Here is a 23808-nt window from a genome sequence, read left to right as displayed (position 1 = left end):
CACCCAGATGTAAGCAGACTCAATCACCTCATCAAATGCCTATCCTTCTTTTTTATCTCAGGGTGGACCTGGCGTTAACAAGGCATTTCAAGCTTTAAAGAACTGTTCCATGTAGCTCCAGACCAAGATATACTTAAGGCCTTTACTTGTCAAGCTGGTGGGACCTGGAGTTTTGCCAGGTCAGTTGTCCAATCTCAGAGTGGTATGTGCTGCACTACCTTTTCCAAATCAGGAAGTTCTTCAGTGAAGTCTATTCATATCGTATCATCAATAGAATGAATCACAGCACACATGCGGCTTGTGAGTTTGTGGGGTTTCTTGTTTTTGTTGCTTTTTGCTATCCCCCGGGGAGCCTATACTTGGCTTTGGTAAATTCAAATTAAAACTGAGCATCTGCTCTGCTAGATTCCAGGGCAGGGTTTCCCTATACTCAGCCCCGCTGAGAACTACGATTCCTTATGTAAGAATCTGTTGCCTTCCTACTTCCCAAGAAATAAGATCTGACAAGTGAATTCATCTTTACTCCTAGTTAAGCCCTTCTGCTGCTCAAATCCTTCCTGTATTTTAATGCAATGTCTGCCTCTATCACTGCAATGGAACAACTAAAAAAACTTCAGTATGGCCGGGTGTGTTGGCTCATGCCTGTAATCCCAGCACTTTGGGAGGCTGAGGCGGGCAGATCACCAGAGGTCAGGAGTTTGAGATCAGCCTGGCCAACATGATGAAACCCATCTATACTAAAATACAAAAATTAGCCAGGTGTGGTGGCACATAGCTACTTGGGAGTCCCAGCTACTGGGGAGGCTGAGATACAAGAATCACTTGAACCCGAGAGGCAAAGTTTTCAGTGAGCTGAGATTGTGCCATTGCACTCCAGCCTGGGCAACAGAGCAAGACTGTCCAAAAATGCAAAAACAAAAAACGTCAGTGCATTTAGAAGCAGTTGCCTTGTGTTTTGAGGATAGTGGACAATAGTTGTGGAAAAGAATGTTCCTGGGGCCTGAACAGTATCAGTAGTGAGAGTGGATGTTTAGGGATTTGGGTCATGCCCTGCCAGCACTGAAGACTAGATTCCAAGTGACAGAGGCATTCTTATTTTCTTTAATACATTTGCTGTTTACTTTTGTGCTTGTGATATGTAGAGTCCTCTAAAGCAGGAATTTGCAAAATGTGGCTCTTGGACCAAATCCAGCTTGTGACCTGTTTTTTTATTTTTATGGCCCGTGAACTAAGAATGTTTTTGAAGGTTGTTTTACAAAAAGATCGTGCATCAGAAACTATATGTGGCCTACAAATTCTAAAATATTTACTATCTGGCCTTTTATGGAAAAAGTTTGCCAGTCGTTGCTCTGAAACACAGGGCCCAGGTGTAAGGGAGCCATCTTCACCCACACTGCCCCCAAGTGTCCAACACAGTGAGCCACAAACCTAGGGTCTTATCTGTGGTATTTTAGCTCCCTCTGCTGGGCCAATGTTTTTCACCAGTGCTGTAAACGCGAAAAAGTTCTTGCTAATTTCAACTTCATCTTATTAATTGATGATTGATTGGTTTCATTCACCGAGTCAGCCTATTGGAAGGGAAGACAGATTCCCATGTTTCACTAAGTTATACTGATCCACACACATCTCAAGGCTTGAAACCACTGACGGTCAGCCGACCAATTGTACAGCACGACGCTAGCCACAGATGAAAGTGTCAGCAATACGGAACCAATAGGAACATCATTACTCATTTGGGATGCAAGAAGTAGTGGAGAGGGAAAAGTGAATGATGATTCTCTTTTGCGGGAATGGTGGTTGTAGTAAAAGTGGAAAACCGTGGGCAGAAACGGCAAATTCAGTTTTCAACACCTTAGACCAATTTAAACGTCATCCTCCAGTATCATGGTAGTTTGAGCTAACGTAGAACCCACAAACATTACCAACACCTGAAAATGCTGGATGAACTGTTATTAAATCCAGAATCAAGTTCAAAACCAAAGGGAAAACGTTACTTTCTAGAAACAAAGATGGGAATTATAGCCAGGATCATGGGGCTTATGATGGTTGGGTAAAGAATCAGACCCAGATATACAACCAAAGGCTAGGAGCTTGGGTTGTAATGATCAGCTGGGATCTGGAAGAGCACCTGCTTCAGTGAATGGGTGAAATAATAATCCCACCATCCCAGGGAATAAACAAGGAAAGTTTTATTCTTCCTAGAGATCTGTGGGAAGTGTTAGAACATGGAGTTGCATGAAAAATAAGGACTCCAACTCTACAACGTGTGAACACATATGGGTGTGGTGGAAAGATGTGCCAGCTCAGAAATTAAAGCTAAAACTGGTCCTGTCAATAAAATACCTGTGGTTCTCACAGAAGAAAATGTACAATTATTCTTTAGGGATATTTTGACATTCTAAAGCACGTAAGACACGGGGGAAAAAACAATTCCCCTGAAGATGAGTTCAGACATAAATTTTGTCATTTCACACAAGGTAATAATGTATTATGAGAGAGAATCAGCAGAATCAAGAGCTAATAGAACAATTTAAAAGATGATATTAAATCAATATGTTTAAAATAATTAAAGAGAGTCAAGAAGCAATAGAAACCATAATCTAGAAGACAAAATGAAACAAGAACAAGGAAATTTGAACAGAGAACCAAACAGAAGTTTAGTAATAAAATCAAATAAAGTCATTGCAATTTAAAAATGCATTTAATGATTTAAACAGCATTTAGACACAGCTAAAGATATATTCATGAACTGAAAGATTATCTAAGGAAATAATCCAGAATGCAGCCCTGAGAGATAAAAAGATGGGAAATGTGAAATAGAGGATGGGAAATATGAAACAGAAAGTTAAGAAATGTGAAGCTAGACTGAGAAGTCCAGCTTGTTTCTAGTAGGAATTTCTGAAGGTGATAATGAGAAAATGGAAAAGTGATAGTATTAGAAGATACATAATGGCTAATAATATTTTAGAACAGATGAAAAATATGAATATTCAGATTTAAAAAGCACATGTAGTCTCAAGTGTAATAAACAATTAAATCTACAATTAGATATATCATAATGAAACTGCAATACAAATACAAAGAGAAAAATTTTTTAAGTAGTAAGAAAGAAAAAAATACCTACAAAAGAATAGCAGTTGGACATTTAGCAGCCTTCTCACTACCAACGGTAAAGGCTGGAAGACAATGGAATATTTTCAAAATGCTAAGAGAAAATATTATCATCCTAGAATTCTATCCCACTGTAGAATCCCACATCAGGCAACACTGGTAGCAAAATAAAGACATTTTCAGGTAAACAAAGACTAAGAGTTTATCAGTCACAGACCCTTATTGAAATAATTACTAAAAGCTAAACTTCAGGAAAAAGGAAATGGAATCTTGAATGAAAGAGTGGTGGAAAAGAAGCTATAAGTGAGCAGAGGAGCATACGGGTAGAAAACATAGGTGGATTAGTCAGCTTGGGGTGCCACAACAAAACACTATAGCTGAGTGCAGTGCCTGTATATGTCTATAGTCGCAGCTACTTCGTAGGCTAAGACCGGAAGATTGCTTGAGTCCAGGAGTTTGAGACCAGCCTGGGCAACATAGTGAGACCCTGCCTTTACAAAACAAAAACCAATCATAGACTGGGTGGTTGAACAACTGAAATTAATTTTTTCACAGTACTGGAGGCTGGAAGTCTGAGATCTGGATGCCAACATGGTCAGCTTCTGAGGGGTGCTCCTTTCCTGGCTTGCAGATGGCCACCTTCTAGCTGTGTCCTCACAAAGGCTTTCCTTGGTGCATGCAGAGAGAGAGGAGAGAAGAGACAGAAAAATCTCTTCTCTTTATAAGAGTACTAAGCCCATCAAAGGGGCTTTTCCCTTATGTATTAGTCTGTTTTCACGCTGCCGATAAAGACATACACAAGACTGGGTAATTTATAAAGAAAAAGAAGTTTAATGGACTCACACAGTTCCAGGTGGCTGGGGAAGCCTCAGAATCATGGCAGAAGGCGAAAGGCACATCTTACATGGCGGCAGACAAGACAGAATGAGAGCTAAGTGAAAAGGGAAACCACTTATAAAATCATCAGATCTTGTGAGACTTATTTACTACCATGAGAACAGTATGGGGGACACCACCCCATGATTCAGTTCTCCCACCGGGTCCCTCCCACAACATGTGAGAATTATAGGAGCTAAAATTCAAGATGAGATTTGGGTGGGGACACAGTCAAACCATATCACCTTACAACCTCATTTAAACCTAGTTTCTTCCCAAAGCCTCCATCTTCAAACACCATCATATGAATTTTGAGGGAACATAAACATTTACTTCACAGTACTAGGTAAATCTAAATAAGCACTAATTGTAGGAAAATGGAATAAAAACAATAATGAGCAATGGCAGTAGAAACAAAACAAATATTTGACAACAGCAGAATGGTGGTAGAAGTTCAAGTTTTCTAAGGTCATTGTACTATTTGATGGGAGACTGACATTTTATTTACCCGTGGACATTGTTAAGTGAAGAATTCACATTAAAAAGTTGTGAGCAACTTCTAAAAGAATAAAATAACAAATCGAACATCCAAACAAGTAAAATAAAAAGGGGAAATAAAGCAAACTTAATCCACAGATAAGTTGGCAAATTGCAGCCCAGGAGCCAGATCTGGCCCATCACCTCCTTTAGAGCAGACAGCCCACGACTAAGCATGGTTTTACATTTTAAGTGGTTAAAAAAATCAAAAGAAGAACATTTCATGACACATCAGAATTATCTGAAATTCAAATGTCAGTGTCTATAAGCGAAGTTTTATTGGAACACAGCTACACTCATTTCTTCACATCTTGTCTGGAAAAGTGACAGAGCCCGTATGGGTATAAAGCCGAAAATATTCACTTTTTTGGTCCTTTACAGAAAAAGTTTGCATAGTCGGGCATGGTGGCTTAGGCCTGTAATCCCAACACTTTGGGAGGCTGAGGCAGGCAGATCATGAGGCCAGGAGCTCAAGACCACTCTGACCAACATAGTGAAACCCTGTCTGTACTAAAAATACAAAAAAATTAGCCAGGCGTGGTGGCACACACCTGTAATCCCAGCTACTCAGGGGGCTGAGGCAGGAGAATCTCTTGAACCCAGGGAGGCAGAGGTTGCAGTGAGCTGAGATCGTGCCACTGCACTTCAGCATGGGTGATAGAGTGAGATTCCGTCAAACAAAACAAAACAAAACACCCAAAAACATAAAGTTTGCCTACCTCTGCAATAGAAATTAGGAAAACAGAAAAATGCTGCAGCAAGATGTTCAATCGTGACCAAGTGGGCTAGTGTTGGGAGTCATCAACATCATCATCATTGTGACTACAATCAAGAATTAATTTTGAAGCCTATTTCCTGAAAAGCTTTGTTAAGGGAAAAAGTCCAACACACAGTTGGAAATACAGACTGGAGGGAGGAGTGAAATCAGAGCTGTCCTCTCAGTTCTTTTGGGGTCCAGCTTTGCCCCTGCACTGTCTAGGAACCACCTAGGGGTCACAATATTTCACCATGGGCTGCAGCATCCCAGACTATTAGGCTGGCCTGGGCCGCGCTGAGGGGCTGCAGCATCCCAGACTGTTACGGTGGCCTGGGCTGCGCTGAGGCCCACAGTCCTGAACACTTCTCCCCTTAAGTTGCAGGGTGCCGTCATGGTCACTTCCTGTGTCCAGATGCTGGTGGGCTTCTCAGGCCTCATTGGCTTTCTCATGGGTTTCATCGGCCCCTTGGCCATTGCTCCAACTATCTCCTGGGTGGCCCTGTCCCTCTTCGATTCTGCAGGCAATAATGCCAGGATCCACTGGGGGATTTCTGCCATGTAAGTGCTCCCTGGGGAGGGAGTGCCATGTACGTTCTCTTTGGTGGAGAATCACCCAGAAAGAATAATGGAGATCCTGGATATTGGTAAACTCTTGTGGTTTACAAAGACTTTCATGAATGTTGTCAAACCTTAAAAAGCATCAAAGTTGTTACCTATAATTCATCATCACTGCTCATTATTATTATCCTATTTGTATTCACAATGAGGTGGAGGTTTCAGTGAGCCAAGATTGCACCACTGCACTCCAGCCTGGGCAACAAGAACAAAACTCTGTCACACACACAAAAAAAATAAAACAGAAAAAAAAAAAAAAAAAGAAAGAAAGGAAAACAGGTGTTGGGAAAAGCTGAGTGTTGGGAAAAGCTGAGTGTTGGGAGAAGCTGAGGCAGGGCTTGCATGTCTGACATAATGTAAAAGAGTCTTCGAACATGTCTAGGGTCCAGGGTCTAAAACCCCTTGTGGCCTTTGGAACACCAGGCTCTGTGCTAAAGGGTGGAAGGCTACCCTGACGCACCATAATCTAAGCCCAGGGCATAAAATCCCTCATGGCTTGGATAGAATCCAGGGCTCGTGGCTCTGGAATGTGTCTAGACTCCCTGGCTCCTTGCTCTCCCAGGATCAACTGTATCTTGAGTTAAAAGAACCTGCTTTCCATTATCTCAAGTAGCAGAGCAAATGCTAAACGATCAGAGCTGTAAATCATGTGCTTAATGCAACGTGCCCTTTCGACCTCCACATTCTCACCACCTGTTTCTCTGTTGGATTACCAATAAATAGCATGGGCTTCTAGAGCTCGGGGCCTTCGCAGCTTCCACAATCGCGATGGCCCCCTGGTCCCACTTGTCTCTCTCAAACTGTCTTTTCTCAATCCTTTGACTCCACCAGACTTTGTTGCCCCCATGACTTGGTGTTGGGTCTGATCACCCCAACAACAGGTTTGGGGAGAAGGGCATGGGCCTCTGTAAGGGGCTATGATTTTGTCTTCCACATCTGGCCTTCTTTGCCTGTGGCGATTCCACAGGCAGAAATTCGATACTGGCCCTGGCAGAGCTCTTTGGTGGCTTTCTGAAGTGTAGCGGGGAGTTTCATTACCTCTGACCCAGCCCCACATCTGAGCTCCAAACCTGAATATTCACGTGTGTCCTGACCAGCCCTGTCTGGTGTCCCAAAGGCACCTCACCCTCAGTGGCCTCTGTGAAGCTCAGCCCGTGCCCCGATCCTGAGTTCTCCTGAGATCCTTGTCTTACTGGGCCCACCCAGTCACCCATGTTATCCGTAGCTTCTTGCTCTCCCACACCCTCACCAGCGGGTTCTATTTTCTCAACACCCCCACTTCCTTCCTCTCCTCTTTTCTCCATTTCCAGGCCCATGGCTTCATCATCTCACTTGGATGCACAATGACCTCTTACATTCTCTGTTTCCAGGATCTTGCCCATGTCATTCTACCACATGGCTACCCAAAGATCTTTCTAGAACCTAATTCTGATGAGATTAGTCTCTGCTTAAAATCTCTTCATGGCTCTCCATTTTTCACAGGAAAGCTCCATAAGATCAGCAGGAATTCTTCAGGATGAAACTTTCTAAGGTGACACAGAAACGATAGTGTCTAATCACATTGCTTTCCACATATCTCAGTGGACCCCTGCAGTTCCCAGCACAAGTCTTGTGAGCTTTGGAACAATAGAGACCCTCCCTGCTGCCTTGCATTTTCTTTTTTCTTTTCTTCTTCTTCTTCTTTTTTTTTTTTTTTGAGATGTCGCCCAGACTGGAGTGCAGTGGCGCGATCCTGGCTCACTGCAACCTCCACCTCCCAGATTCAAGTGATTCTCCTGCCTCAGCCTCCTGAGTAGCTGGGATTACAGGCGTCTGTCACCAAGCCTGGATAATTTTTGTATTTTTAGTAAAGACCGGGTTTCACCATGTTGTCCAGGCTGGTCTCGAACTCCTGGCCTCAGGTGATCCACCCACCTTGGCCTCCCAAAGTGCTGGGATTACAGGCGTGAGCCACCGTGCCCCCCTTGCATTTTCTTATAGCTCCATCAGTGGTTCTGACGTGCAGCCTGGTGGCATCGTGTCTTTCTAGCATCAGAACTGCCCACCTCTGTCCTCCTGCATGGCTCTGGCACACAGCTATAGGTGGTATCTGTGAGCAAATAGCTGAGCCAGCATCTACCCGAAAAGCAGATTCTATATTCTTGACACCATGGACTCTTTGATATTTGTCCAAGATTTCAAAGCCTTTGGCACAGGCGAGGGGAACGTTTTTCCACAGGAGGACCACTGAACCACGCCAAAACATAGCTGGAGAGGAACAAATAAGTATAAAGCAGCAAATATTTTCTTTTCTGCTAAAGGGAGTGCATTTCATGCAGAACATAAAACTATATTCAATATACAGAACAAACATTTATTTGATGTATTATCTCTAAAATAAGGCCCTTAAAAGAGAGGAAAGAAAGATCCATGGACACAGCAGGCTACAAATCAATTAGAAGGCTTAGATTAACCCTGAAAAGAGGCACCCGTGCAAAGACCACTTTATTTATGGACTCACACCTCCCCCTCGTGGCCTTTTAAGGTATTGCTTTGTGTTGCATCTTTGCAACGATGAGCTCTGGCCGCTTGGTTCTCCACGTGAGTCCGCGGACTTGAGGCCCAAGGCCAGAGATCTCCTGCCACTTCTCTGGGGTACCACGGCTCCCTGCCCAACAGTCAGTTCTGAGGCCGTGATAAATGGACTACATGATAAGTGGAATTGGTGGGTGACTGCAATCTTTATGAGACCATCAGCAGATCCAAAGGGCGGTGGTTGATCCTCACAAATTGTTCCCATAGTTAATTGTTAAGATTGTAAACAAAACAAAATGTTCTTTCGAAGTGGTAAGAATTTTTTTTTTTTTTTTTTTTTTTAAATTTTGAGATGGAGTCTCATTTTTGTCACCCAGGCGGGAGTGCAGTGGCGCTATCTCGGCTCACTGCAACCTCTGCCTCCCGGGTTGAAGCAATTTTCCTGCCTCAGCCTCTGAGTAATTTTTGTATTTTTAGTAGAGATGGGGTTTCACCGTGTTGGCCAGGCTGGTCCTGAACTCCTGAGCTCAGGCAATCTGCCTGCCTTGGCCTCCCAAAGTGCTGGGATTACAGGCATGAGTCACCTTGCCCGGCTTAGAGTTGTTTTTTTTTAATTTAATTGCCATAAAAGACATATAATATAAAATTTACCATCATAACCGTTTTAAAATGTACAGCTCAGTACTGTCAAGTGTGTTCACATTGTTGTACAACAGATCTCCAGAACTTTTTCATCTTGCAAAATTGAAACTGTATTAGAAGGTCTTTGCAGGGCTCCCCAGCTCCTATGCTGCAGAGCGGTACTGCTCTGCGGCCTGTTAGAAACTGGGCTGCACAGCAGAAGGTGAGCCGTGGGTAAGTGAGCATGACCGCCTGAGCTCCACCCCCTGTCAGATCAGCAGCAGCATTTGATTCTCATAGGAGCGTGAACCCTTTTGTGAACTGCACATGCAAGGGGTCTAGGTCACGTGCTCCTTATGAGAATCTAATGTCTGATGATCTGAGGTGGAACAGTTTCATCCTGAAACCATCCCCCACCCCAACCAGTCTGTGGAAAAATTGTCTTCCCTCCAAAAAGGTTGGGGACCACCGTTTTAAATGCTGGGAGTAGACACAAATGAATGAGAAACAGATTCAAGAACTATCTAAATCATCTACTGTGGCCGGGCACTGTGGCTTACACCTGTAATCCCAGCACTTTGGGAGGCTGAGGCAGGAGGATTGCTTGAGGCTGAGCTCAGTTCAAGACCAGCACGGGACCTTATCTCTACAATTTTTTTAAATTAGCCAGGCATGGTGGCACATGCCTGTAGTCCCAGCTACTCAGGAGGCTTAGGCAGGAGGATCACTTGAGCACTGGAGGTGGAGACTGCAGTGAGCCATGATCATGCCTCTGCACTCCAGCCTGGATGACAGAGTGAGACCTTGCCTTAAAAAAAAAAAAATCATCCATTAACAATAGAGTCATGATAAGATATTCAAACAAGAACATTTACAAACAGCCCTAACTTGGGAGAATGATACCAAGTGCCTCAGAGTCAGGAGTCTTTTTTTTTAAGACTTAAATTTTTTAGAGCCACTGCACTCCAGCCTGGGCAACAGAGTGGGACTCCATCTCAAAATAAATAAATAAATAAATAATACTAATGAAACATTTTACGGAGGGAGCTTTAGAAATGTAAATCTCATTATGTCACTACCTTGCTTAAAACCCCTCTACCGAGGGTTTCTCTCATCTTTGGATTTTTTATTTTTAATACACATAAAATTTACCATCTTAACCGTGTCTGAGTGTATGGTTGGGAAGTGTTAAGTACACGTACATTGTTACGCAACCATCATCACCATACATCTTGTAAACTCTTTTCATCTTGAAAAATTAAAACTCTGTCCCCATTAAACAACAACTTCCCATTTCTCCCTCCCCTGGCTTCTAGCAACCACCATTCTCCTTTTGGTGAATTTGACTACTCTGGGTACCTCATATGAGTAGAACCATAAAGGATTTGTCTTTTTGTGATGGGTTCGTTTCACTTAGCGTAATGTCTTCAAGGTTCATCCATGCTGTAATGTGTACCAGAATTTCCTTCTTTTTTCTAGGCTGAATAGTATTCCACAGTAGGAATAGGCCATGTTTTGCTTATGCCTTACCTTTGGATTTTAGTCTGACTCCTTTCCATGGCCCCCAAGGCCCTGCAGGACATCCCATCTCCTCCCTCTCTCCCTCTGTCACTGACCCCCAGGCACAATGATTTTCCTTTGGCTCTCAAACCACCCAAGCTCCTCCTACCACAGCGTCTGCATTTGCTGTTTCCTCTCTAGAATTCTCTGAAAACTAATCTTCATGTCCATGACTCCTTCTCTTCCTTTGGGTCTCAGCCAAGCTCTCACCTCCTGGGCAGACCTTTTCTGACTGCCCTCCAAAGAGCCTCCCATCCCAGACACCCTCTGCCCTGTGACTTCATTGTGGAAGACCGATTGCTATCAGAAATGGTCTTCCTTCTTTATTAGCCTGCCTGTTTGCTAACTGTCTCTTCCAAAGATAATAGTAGCTCCATTGACAGAGTCACAGGCAACGTGGATATGGAATATATGTGGTGTAAATCAAGCACCCTGTCGGCGAACTCATAATGCTGTTTACAAAACCCGGGGGGCTGGGTGCAGTGGCTCATGCCTGTAATCGCAGCACTTTGGGAGGCTAAGGTGGGCTGATCACGTGAGACCAGGAGTTCAAGACCAGCCTGGCCAACATGGTGAAACCCCATCTCTACTAAAAATACAAAAATTAGCCGGGCATAGTGGCACGTGACTGTAATCCCAGGTACTCAGAAGGCTGAGGCATGAGTATCCCTTGAACCTGGGAAGTGGAGGTTGCAGTGAGCCAAGATGGCACCACTGCACTCCAGCCTGGGTGACAGATTGAGACTCTATCTCCGGAAAAGAAAAGAAAAAAAAAAACTCAGGGTACTAATTACCAGGCTGGACACAGGAGACCTGGTGTTATGCAAGTGTGACTACCCTGTGGCCTTGGGCCCCTTGCTCCCTCTCTTTGGGCTTTGATTTTCTCTTCTGTAAAATGAGAAGTTTGAACAAGGCACCCTCCAGGTTTCCTTCCTGCCCTGGCCCTCTAGGATATATTAAAGGTGTGTATATCAGGTGCTGTATGGCCACAGAAGTGTTGTGGTCAAGGTGCGGCTGTAGGAGGTAAAATGAGCAAGATTCCTATCTTTGGGGAGTAGATCTGGTGGGGAAATAGAAACACATGATCTGAGTGGACAACAGCATGAGCCACCCGCAGAGATGTAGCATCATACAAGAGAACTTTACACCTCTGTCCCTTACAAAAAACCTCTGCCCTTTATTGAGCACGGCTATACTCAGTGCTTACTATTGTTGTAAGCACTTCACCTACAGGACGTGACTTAGCTTTGTGAAGTAGGTGTTACTAATCCCCTGTGGCTCACATGGAGGCTGACACTCAGAGAGATTAGGTAACGTGCCCGAAGTCGCAGAGCTAGTTAGAGGCGGAGCTGGGATCTGCTTTCAAACCTCCATTCTGAAGCACTGGGCCACTCTCCCTTGGTGGGCGATCCCTCGCCTTGCTGTCCAGGCTTCCTAGGGGAGAAGCATCAGAGCCAGGACTTGAAGACATGAGAGCAGCAGAGTGGCGAGGTGAGGGCACAGGCCGGGTGCCCAGCTCACACCTTCATCCTTTCCCAAGCCCCCTTTGGGAGCAGAGAGAGCGGTGTGGGATGGGGTGGTGCTGCTCCTGCAGTGGGCAGAGGCCTTGGGGGCGCCTGGCCTGGCTGGTGCTCCTCACTCTCTGTCCCTGGCTGCTGCAGGTGGGGAGCCGGGCAGTGATTGTCACCGTGGGCCGTGTGCTGCTCCTGATGGGCGCGTTTGGGAAGATCGGGGCTGCGTTTGCCACCATCCCACCCCCGTGATCGGAGGCATGTCCCTGGTCATGTTTGGGGTCATCACCACTATGGGGATCTCCAATCTGCAGGTGAGGCGAGCGAGATGCTCTTGGGACGCCAGCAGCAGCGCCTCTCCTAAGAGGAGCCGGTGGGATTGAGATGGATGGGACGGAGCTGGAGCAGAGGAGGAGGAGAAGGGAGTCCTGGGTCCCAGAAACTACGTCGGCCCCTAAATGGAGCAAAGAAACAGCCAGAAGCATCCAGACCTCTGCAAACCAGCGGTGAAGGTGCTGACCGCCCTGCCTGCCTCTGGGTCCTGTCTCCCGCAGTACGTGGACATGAACTCGTCCAGGAGCCTCTTTGCCTTTGGCTTCTCCATCTACTGTGGGCTCACTATTCCCAACTGGGTGAGTAAGAACCCCGAAATGCTCCAGACAGGTGACTGTTCCCTGCCCTCTGGACTGTCTCTGCTCCAGGGGCAGAGCCCGCATGGCCCCCGGTCCCCATGGATGTGTCGCTTTGTCTCCACTCCAGGGATTCTCCAGCTGCACCAGGTCGCTCAGGTGCTGCTGACCATGGGCATGTTCGTTGGTGGATTTCTGGGTATTCTTCTGGACAACACCATCCCCGGTAGAATTCACCTCGCCCCTGAGGTAGGGCAGGGTAGGGCAGGCCTGAGGTAGGGCAGGGGTAAACATGGGGCCGCTGGCTCTAAGGTGACGGGACCGATTCTCTTCTTCTATAAAGAGGCAGAGGGTCCTGCTGGCCTCTCCATCTCCTCCCTCTCTAGGCCCGCCCCACCAGGCTGGTGTTTGGGAGCAGTGAGGGGCACCCCCACTCCTCCTGCCCCTCCTCTGTATCCCTGCCGCTCCAGCCTCATCCAGCTCAGGGAACCGTGGCCCAGTGTTATCTACCCAAGCAGGAGGAAAGCTGAATACATAGCCAGCAGTCCTCTGTGGTGTCACCACACACTGCTGTCCCCTGCTCTGTCCACACATGTCCCCTAGCCCCACCTTCCCACTGCTCTTCAGACTCCCTTTCAGGAGTTGTGGGGTGGGGACTGAAGAGCCCTTCAAGGTAGGGAAGGGAGTACTGGGCCAAGGACCTAAGTCCAGGTGTGGCAGGACTGGACCTGGCCTGCTCAGACCCCAGACTACTTGTCTACCAGAGTAGACTGTAGGCTGCTGGGAAGTTGAGCTCACCGCTGCTTTGGGCTTCTCCAGAATCTTCCATTGTTTCTCCAGGGGACTTAATCTGGATTTCTTTTTCTTTTCTTTTCTTTTTTTTTTTTTTTGAGACAGGGTCTCACTCTGTTACCCAGGCTGGAGTGCAGTGATATGACCACAGCTCACTGCAGCCTCAGCCTCCTGGGCTCACTGACTAATTTTTGATGGACTCTGGGTACTACTAGCAAGAAAAAATAGCCATGCCCTCCTTCAACACCTCCTCTCCCACCAATAACTCTCTCCTTGCTTGGCCAAACCCTCTCCTCAGGGAGAAAGATGGGGAGACACGTTGCTGTAGGGATGGGGGAAGGGGGAACATCTGTGATTGTTCCAGGAGCCCCTTCTAGCAGGGGCTCCTCTGCCCTCCATACTGGCCACCCATCACCGCTTGGCACTGGGTGGGGGGAGTCAGTCCCTGTAACCTACTTTCCAAGGCTTGGTGATTTTCCATCTCCCATCAGAATGGGCGGGAAGGGTTTGTGTACTCGGAGAGGGGCAAGTGTGTGTATTCTTGTGTGTTAGCAGTGGGGGCCCTAAATGGGTCTAAAAGCTACGCATCCCTGCTCTCAGGGAGGGAACACATCAGGAGTACCGACCTCATGGAGATGGGTGTGTATGGGGAGGCAGGGCTGTGAAGGGCACAGATGCTCTCACCATGGTCTCAGACTTCTTCCTTTCCCTCCCAGAGCTCCTTCAATAAAACCTTCAAGCAGCCTTTCATGCCACAGGTTTCTTTTAATCTCCGAGTGACCTTGGAAATGGGAGGGGTCACCAGGTAGGGAGGAGGGGCTTACGACCTGGCTGTGGGATATAGCTATGGAAGCATTTCTCCAGGTGGGAAAGTCAATCGGTGGAATTTCTTAAGGGAGGCATCCTGAGACTGTGAGCCAGAACTGGGAATGTGCAGTGAGATCCACCTGACCCCAGATTCCCTTCAGTTCTGCAGTGTGGTGGTAACAGGAGCCAATGGGGAGGAATTGACAGGGAAAAGGGAGATGACTTCAGTGTGTGCAGTTTCAAGCACACACATGCAGGGATGTTTATTCCGACCCTCTGTGTTGGGTGATGGGTTCAGAGTGGCCAACCCTGAAGACCAGTCCTGGGGTGCATTGGACCAATGCCCTGATGTCCCCACCACTGACTATCAGGCACCTCAGTGAGAAGGGCAGACGTTCCCTGTCTCCTGGGACAATTCTAGTCACTGTCCCTCCGGAGACAGTGGACCCAGGAGGAAGGAGGAATGTCACTGAGCATGCAGAATTTCAGTCTTTAAGGGGGCGGGTAAGTGAAGTAGGGGAAGGAGTGTAATACAGCTGAATTCTAGAATCCAATGGACCAGAGTGATAGTAATACTTCTAAGAACAATCCTGAATGATGCCCACTGAGTGAATTTGCCCAGCCAGTCCTAGATCCTGGAATATTACAGGAGTAGTCATGCCTACGTGCTTGGGAGTTGAGTGAGAAGTAAATAAAAGGAAACAGGAGCATGACAGATAATATCCCCAAAGATGATCCAGGCCAACAATACCTTTAAAAGCTTCTGACTCACAGATGAATCCTAAAGGGAAGGGAGAATCTTGCAGGTCCTTGAAGCCTGGCATCCCTGTGACCTGGCAGGCTCTTGTAGAGTGCTGTGCCTGTGGCACCCCCAGCTCTGCCCCATCAGGAGATGGCCACAGCCTCTAAATCCTCTGCTGAGCCACACATGAGATCTCTGTGTAATTAGTCAGGGTCCTTTTGGCTGCAAATGAGAAAAGTTTAACTAAAAAAATGGGAAGTGGGTGGGATTTATTGGTTCTTGCAGTGGGGAAGGAAGGAAACTGGGAGAGCTAGAAGAACCAGGGCCTAAAGGATGAGAACCCAGGCTTCTCTCCTCCCTGTCTCTCTCCACCTCCCTTTGCTGCTTCTCCTTGCCTGCTGACCTCATCCCTCTCCTGCTGTAGCTGAGGATGATGCCCTCCTAGCCTTCCACTGTCACTGCAAAGGCAGAAGAAAATCACAGCCTTCCACTGGCTCTACCAGAAACATCCCAGGGAGGACAATGGTAGGTCAGAGTATCCTATGCAAAGAAGTTTTGTAAGTGCCGGGCTTGAAGACTTTATCTTTCCTGTCCCTGTCATCATTTTCTATGGCTGCTGTAACAAATGACCACAAACTGCGTGTCTTGAAAGAATACAAATGTATACATTCCTGGAAGAAATGCAGCTCAGAGGTCTAAAGTGAGTCTTACAGGGACAACACCAAGGTGTGGGCAGGGCTGCTTCCTCCTGGAGGTTCCAGGGGACAATCCATTTTCCAGCCTTTTCCAGTGTCTCGAGTCTAGAAGGGGCCTGCATTCCTTGGCTTGTGGTCCCTTCCTCATCTTAAAAGCACAATACTCCCACCTCTGCTTCCCTTGTCCCATCTTCTGTTTCCTTTGACCTGTGTCCCTCCCTTTTATAAGGACACTTTGATTACATTTAGAACCCACCCAGTTAATTTAGGATAATCACCCCATCTCAAGATCCTTAATGTAGTTATTAATATATCTGCAAAAGTCCCTTTGCCATAGAAGGGACTTTTGCCATAGAAGGTAACATTCACAGGTTTTGGTGTTTAGGACATAAATATCTCTGGGGGCCATTATTCAGCCTACTATAGTCCTTAATTAAAAATCTTATACAGGGCCAGGCACTGTGGCTCACACCTGTAATCTCAGCACTTTGGGAGGCCATGGCAGGAGAATTGCTTGAGCTCACGAGTTGGAGAGCAGTCCTGCCAACCTAGCAAGACCTCATCTCTACAAAGAATACAAAAATTGGCTGGGCATAGTGGTGTGTACTTGTACTCCCAGCTATTCAGGACACTGAGGCGGGAGGATCTCTTGAGCCTGGGAGGTCCAGGCTGCAGTGAGCCATGGTCACACCACTGCACTCCAGCCTGGGTGACAGAGCAAGACCTTGCTCAAAAAAAAAAAAAAAAAAAAAAAAAAAAAAAAAATCCTATACAGTAGCCTCCCCTTATCCTTGGTTTCTCATTCCCTGGTTTAAGTTACCTGTAGTCAACTGAGATCCAAAAATATTAAACAGAAAATGTCAGAAATAAATAATACGTAAGTTTTAAATTGAGTAGCCTGATGAAATCTCTCACTACCCTGCTCTTTCCCACCCAAGGCTTGAATCATTCCTTGGTCTAGCTTCTCTACGTTGTGGAGGATACCCGCCCCCCTTAGTAGCTGTCTTGGTGATCAGATTGACTATCGAGGCATTGCAGTGCTTGTCCTCAGGTAACCCTTACTTGAAAATATTATGATATTGTTATAATTGTTGCATTTTATTATTAGGCATTTTGTTATTAGGGATGCCTAATTCATAAACTTTGTCATAGGTATGTATGTACAGGAAAAAACATAGTCCATATAAGGGTTTGGTACTATCCTTGATCTCTGGCATCTGCTAGGGGTCTTGGAATGTAGTTCCCAAGGATAAGGGGGAACTACTGTATTGGTTACAGCCTTAGTCTGTTTGGGCTGCTATAACAAAATACAGTAAAAACCAAGTGGCTTATAAACAACAGAAATGTATTTCTTGTGGTTCTGAGGCTGTGAAGTCCAAGGTCAAGGAAGGCACTGAGAGATCTGGTGAGAGTCTGCTTCCTCACAGATGGGCACTTTCTCATTGTAACCTCACAAGGTGAGGGAGAGGGGGATCTCTCGGGGGCCTTGATTGTGAGGCCAGTAATTCCATTCACGTGGACTCTGCCCATGACCTAATCACCTCTCAAAGACCCCCACCTCCTAATACCATCACGGTTAGGATTTTAACATACAGATTTTTAGTGGACACAAATATTCAGATCATAGCATTTCCTTTATAGTATGGCAGCTCTTCCTTAAGAAAACAAGGCTGAAGATTTTCTGCACTTTGGGAAATTGATGGGCACAGAGATCGAAGCCTGGTTACATGGTCACTTTCACACTTTTATTCATTTATTATTATTTTTTAATAGAGAGATGGGGTCTTGCTATGTTGCCCAGGCTGGTCTCCAACTCCTGGGTTCAAGCTGCCCTCCTTCCCCTCCTAAAGTGTTGGTATTACAGGCATGAACCACTGTGCCCAGCCTTCAAAAAAAATTTTATTTTTAATTTCACACTTTTAAACACACTGCCCAGAGTCCACAGTATTCTTGCTTTTATGGAAGCTATCTTCCTTATGTATACCCTTAGTTGATGAAAAGTCATGTTTGTTTTTTTTTTCACTGCTTGCTAGTGAAGTTTCTAAACAAATTCTGCTCTTTTGAAGCAGTTTTTCTTCCCTAATATATTTTATGTTGATTATATAATGTATCCAATTTGTTCCTAGGAGACATTTTGCAGTCTTATCCCGTGGAAAAATTGACAATTATTTTTATGTAATCTGTGATAAGCCATTCCTCTATACATTTTTTCTTTTTGTTATATAGTTAGATAACATACTTATGTGAAATGTAACCTTTGCAAAACTCTACTAGAAGCTGACTAACAAAACTAGTACTTTACTTCAGGATAGTGAGGAATGGGGAAAAACTTTAATTCCAGATCCTACAGGACATCTCTACTGTGCTCTTCCTTTGAACCTCACACCATTGGATTTTCTACCTATGCACCTTTTTGTTGTTGGCATCTACAGACCACCCTCCTTCTCTGAGGATGTTAGTGTGTTGGTCACGGTTCCTGTCTCCAGAATTACTGTCTTCATAATTGGGGGCTTCATCTCCACAGAGCTCATCCTTCCCACACCTTGGCCTCTAGTTCCTTGAGCTCCATGATCTGGCCCTTTTGATAGCGGCAGGAGGCAAATTCCTAGACAGACAGGGGCAGGTCACTGGGGAGGCCCGAACTTCAAACCAAAGACAGCTTAAAGCCCGAAAACTGGGCCTCCAGTTCCAGGTAGAGTCTATGAGCCAGAGTGAGAACTTCCTTGTTTAAGCCTGAAAACTGGGCTGCCAGTTCCAGGTAGAATCTGCAACCTGGGGTGAGAACTTTCTTGTTACTTTTTTTTTTTTTTTGAGACAGAGTCTTGCTCTGTCATCCAGGCTGGAGTGCAGTGGTGTGATCTCGGCTCACTGCAATCTCCACCTCCTGGATTCAAGCGATTCTCCCCGCAGCCTCCCAAGTAGCTGGGACTATAGGTGCATGCCACCATGCCCGGTTAATTTTTGTATTTTTAGTAGAGACAGGGTTTCACTATGTTGACCAGGTTGGTCTCAAACTCCTGACCTCAGGTGATCCGCCTGCCTCGGCCTCCCAAAGTGCTGGGATTACAGGCATGAGCCACCATGCCTAGCCCTCCTTACCTTTTAGTCAATCTAATGGTGCTTTTTCCAGGCCCATCCATACACCAATCAGCACACATCTCCCCATTCTGAGCCCATTCTGAGCCCATTCTGAGCCCAGATTCAGCCATGCATTGGGACTACCTGCTTTTAGGTAGGGGCTACCACTTTTGGTCCTCTCTCCTGCAAGAGCTGTGCTGTCACTCAATAAAACTCTTCTCTGCCTTGCTCACTCTCTGGTTGTCGACATAAACTTATTTTTCTTGTACATGGAACAAGAACCCAGAGCCCACCAAAGGACTGGTGTGAAAGGAGCTGTAGCACTATATCCATCCCACCCTCCACTGGTACTGGGCGGCTGCCCCACATGACAGGAAGTGGTGGTGCGGCCAGGCCGGCAGCCCAGGAGTCATGGGCTGGAGTGGGGCACTGGGACTGAGTGAGCTGTAACATGAACAAGCTGAAACACGTTCCTGGCCGGCCTGCCGAGCTGTGGGCAGTGACATGCTCTCATCTGCCAGACTACAAGAGAAGAGCTGTGACCCTTTGGGGGCCCATACCTTGGGGGTCCCCAAACCAGAGCTGTGACATGCTATAATACCCTCTTGGGGCTCCACCGTTGCTGGCGTGTTTGAGTTTTTCAGGCACCATGGTGTTCCTCTCACTGGGTGCCCAAGGTGGAAGCCATTTGAGGTGTGCCTGGTCCAGCCACACAGCCTCACATGGTTCCGGCACCTGGAGCTGCCCACCCCTCTGCAGCAGCTGGCACACCTGGCTCTGTGGTGTGGCTGGACCCTGTGCTTGCTCACACACCTCCCACTACTCCGCGCCTGGCTCACTCATGGCGGGCACAGGATCTAGGCCAGTAGTGCAAGCTGAGGACAGCCTGCCGGGCTGAGTAGGCAGAGCCAGCCCAGCAGTTGCCAGCAAAACTTGGTCAGAGGCACCACTGGTCACAGAATTTTCTGGCTGGTGAAGTGGCACTGAAAGAATCCTATGTGACTTTGCTCATCTCAGTTATTCATTCTGTGGCCACATCTCAGACCAACCTTTGGGGTTCCCAGCAGCTGCGCCTGCAATCCTCAGTTTCAAGCAGTTGTCTGACCACCATCTCCTATTTTTCCAGCTCACTACTTCTAGTCCCCCAAGTCCAATAACTCTTTAATCAGCCAGGATCTAAATCTACCATCCTTCCACCCTCCTCTGGTCCCCTCTTTCCTCCTTGAGCAGCCTCAATGCCACAGTCAGTCATAATAACCACCTTCTCGCATTTGTAATGCCCTTGTTCTGCTCTCTTCTTTACACTCTCCTGGCAAAACCTTAACAGTGAGGAGAAATAATTCTTCACTCTGCACCTGCACTCGTGCAACTGAACATCTCTGGGGAAAACACACACTTGAACTGAGTGGTTGTAGATTCAGACCCTGAACTTTACGTGGCCCTCAGTGCTGCCTGGCAGGCAAGAAACCTTCCCCAAGCACACTGCTCTTCTAAAACTCTTTCCACCTGTCTTTATTTTTTTTAATTTAAATTTTTTTTTTTTTTTTTGAGACTGAGCCTCACTGTCACTCAGGTTGGAGTGCAGTAGTGCGATTACAGATCACTGCAGCCTTGACCTCTGGGCTCAAGGGATCCTCCTGCCTCAGCCTCCCATGTAGCTGGGGCTACAGGCACGTGCCACCACACTCGGCTAATCTTTTAAAATACTTTGTGGAGACAGAGTCTCATCATGTTGCCCAGGCTGGTCTTGAACTGCTGGGCTCAAGCAATCGTCTGGCCTTGGCTTCCCAAAGTGCTAAGATTACAGACATGAGCCACCATACCCAACCTCAGCTTCTTATTTCAGAGAAATCTGTAAAGAAGTAATCAGATGAGAAACTGCAAATACCTGCATGTCTCCACTCCCAGCTTTGGTGCCCCTGCCCTTGGCTCTCCCTCCTGTTGGGTGAATGAGCTGCCTGGCTCCTCCCTGAAGCTGGTTCCTCCCTCTTGTACTCCAGAGCTCATTCCCCGATTCCTACTCAAGGGTTTCACTGCGGCAACTCTCCTGTCTTGCATCAAGGTTTCTCTTTCTTTCAGTAACGCATGTCAGCATATATGCCTGCTGTTATTTCTGCTATCTTAAAAAAAGACGTTTTTCTTAAAAAAAAGATTTTTGTGAGTGTGTAGCATGGTAGGCTTAAAGTGACAGGGTCCTGCCCATCTAACATGCTGTAATAAATGTGCTAGGAGTTGAGGACCTGTGCTTAGCGGCTCCAGGAGTCCTGGGTGCCTCTCACACCAGTCAAGAGCAGGCCCCCTCCTTCCTGCTGCTTCTCTACCCACCAAAGTCCTTCAAATCCTGTCTGATTCGGCCCTTTGTTCCTTTTCCTTCGGTTGACAGCTCCAGGACTTCAGAATATTCCCTGTGTTCTCACCAAACAGCTGCCAGGCAGCCAGGCTCGGTTTTCCAAGTGGGCTTTCCTGTACTTTATTTTCATATCGTGCTGTCCTCAGGCAGCCAAAGCAGGATGAACAGCAGGAGAAGAGCGCCAGGCCCTCTCCTGGAACAGCCTCCCGGTCTTCCCTCAGCTGTCCTTTTTTTTGTCGGAACACGTGGTTTCAGAGCTTCAGGGACAACGCAGCTTTGTGAGAAGCATATGCAAGAAGGGACAGATTTCTGACATTTCCATAAAAGCACAAAAACTTGTTTTGTTCAGAATCAAGGTTGGAGAAGTAGCTGGTGGGTAAGAAGTAATTGACGAGATGGGCATGGGGTAATTAGCTTGATTCAATTAGCATGAGGTGGAACTGAGTTACCCAAACTAGATGTCAGCTCAGCCCAGCCACCACCCGCCCACACCATCTGCGCTCAATAAGCATTTATCTGTTGGAGCTTTTTCTGCACATTCCAAGGTCGCTGTCAGAATCTGAATCCCCTGTTCTGGCGATGCAGTGCCTAGAGCCAGGGCCTCGCAGCTTCCCTCCTTCACCGCCAATCTTGCTTCTTCCTGCCTCCACTTGACCTCCGTGGTCCCCCTCCCAGCCACCACCTAGAGGTGATGCACGTGGCCGACAGAGTGAACTCCATTCCTACATCCTAATTCTTTAGTGGCAGAGCTTTTTTGTGACCTTATCCTTAACAACAAAATTGCTCTGCATTCATTAACTTACTGGGGATAAAAAGACAGAGTTAGAGGTGAGGCGATCTGAGATTCTTCTATTAAATGGTTTGGGGCTTCAGTTAAATCATTATTTCTTCATCTGTCAAATGGCAGTAATAACAGAGGCCCAACCTCCATAGGGAGCTGTTATAACAACAACATAAAAATCCCCAAGGGGTACCTGTGATGTTGGTTTCGTGTGTCAAGCTGGCCAAGCTATAGTATCCAGTTATATAATCAGGCACTTCTTTAGGGGGTGTTGTGAAGGCATTTTATAGATGTGGTTAACATCAACAACCAGTTCACTTTAAATTAAGAAGACTGCCCTTGGTGATGTGATTGGGACTCACCATCAATTAGCTGAAGGTCGTAAGAACAGCTGAGGTTTCTGGGAGGAGAAATTATTTCAAGACTGCAGTGCCAACTCCAGCCTGAGTTTCCAGCCTCCTTGGAAGTCCTACAGATTTCAGACGTACAGTCCCCACAAACAGATAAACCAATTTCTTAAAATAAACCTCAGTGTCTCTATATCCTATTGGTACGGTTTTTCCTGACTGCTACAGTGCTGACTGATAGATGTAGGAAGATACCTTCCTGATACAGTCCTTGGTAGGGAAGAAGGGAGATTAAGAACCATGTGAAGGTAGTTTTATGCAGTAAATCCACCCCAGGCTATGCCAATACCCAAGGCTGCGGGAGAGAAGCAGAGGGCTGTTGGGCTCACAACCCAGCACAAGGTTATGGGGGGAAGAGAGACTGCCACATCCCGCTGAGGTCCTCTCTGACTAGGGGCTGCTGGCAGGTACAAATCAAGGAATGAAGTTGCAGCCTTGGACTAAATAGGATCAGGGTGGAGCTTGGTACAAAGAGGGAGGGGCTGGCTAGCACTGGCACACATTGCTTGAGGACCTACTATGTGTGAGGACCTACTATGTGCAGGCCCCTCTGTAAAGCTGCATTTCTTCTTTCCCACACAGCTGGCTTGGTGAGCCACTGGGGGTGGCCAGCCCGAGATCCTGCAATCCTCTCTTTCCAGCGGGAGTTCAGGATGCCCCTGAGCACAAACGCCCTTCCTGCCCAACTCCTGGAGAGCCTCCATCTGCCCACTCAGTGCGGTGATTTGTAAGTTGTAAAGGGCTGGCGAAGCTCCTATCCCTGCGCACCCCCGGGGGAAGTACTTGAGTGAGGGCTCATGCATCTCCGGACTGCTTTGGAATTACACAGGACTGGGTCTGGGTCCTAAGACTTAGCCTGCTTTACTGGAAGTCTCCTGACTTAAATGTTAATTTTATTAACAATACCTTCACAGAAACATCTAAAATAATGTTTGACCAAATTCCTGGGTACCACAGACTAGCCAGGTTGACACATAAAATTCACCCTCACCCCCAGTGTCCAAGCCCAGGGAAATGTATGTACCCTTTGCCCAGAAGCCTCGCCAGAAAGCCCTCAGAACCCCCGGACCTCACTGTAGCTCCTGTTCAGCTGACTTTATTACCAGGAGCAGCGGATGAATCTGGTTCCACCCAGCTGTCCTGCAGCACAGGGTTGAGGTCAGCACTTCCCCTGGCTCTCAGAGTGTGCAGGATGAGCAGATGGGCTCTGGAACGCTCTAGAACACATCAGGGCAATGCCCTGTGCCCAGGACATGCTGAAAGTACCTGGGGTTATGTCACCTCTAAGGACAGATCCTGCCTGTCCTCCTTGAAAGGCCCGTGGCCTGGGCCCCAGCTGTACTTTGTACCTCCCTAATAGGAGCACAATAGCAGCAGGCCGGCCCTTTGTGCCAAATAGCCCTAAAAGACCAACAGGAGGCGATG

General features: G+C 46.8%; 1 protein-coding gene across 1 annotated transcript in view; it reads left to right on the top strand.

The window, feature by feature from the left end:
• LOC112621689 (solute carrier family 23 member 2-like) overlaps nt 1-23740 on the top strand; it is a 54706-nt gene extending 30966 nt beyond the window's left edge. Inside the window, 9 exon segments of the mRNA XM_025381083.1 lie at nt 5658-5839; nt 8421-8553; nt 12253-12337; nt 12340-12416; nt 12657-12765; nt 12862-12980; nt 14240-14328; nt 14702-14834; nt 23381-23740. Coding sequence (XP_025236868.1) covers nt 5658-5839; nt 8421-8553; nt 12253-12337; nt 12340-12416; nt 12657-12765; nt 12862-12980; nt 14240-14328; nt 14702-14834; nt 23381-23740 — 1287 coding nt within the window.
• The last annotated feature ends 68 nt before the right edge of the window (nt 23741-23808 follow it).

Source organism: Theropithecus gelada, chromosome 3, assembly GCF_003255815.1.
Source record: "Theropithecus gelada isolate Dixy chromosome 3, Tgel_1.0, whole genome shotgun sequence".
Taxonomy (NCBI): Eukaryota; Metazoa; Chordata; class Mammalia; order Primates; family Cercopithecidae; genus Theropithecus; species Theropithecus gelada.
The sequence above is the reverse complement of the archived record's forward strand: the minus strand, read 5'-3'. Positions and strand labels throughout refer to the sequence as shown.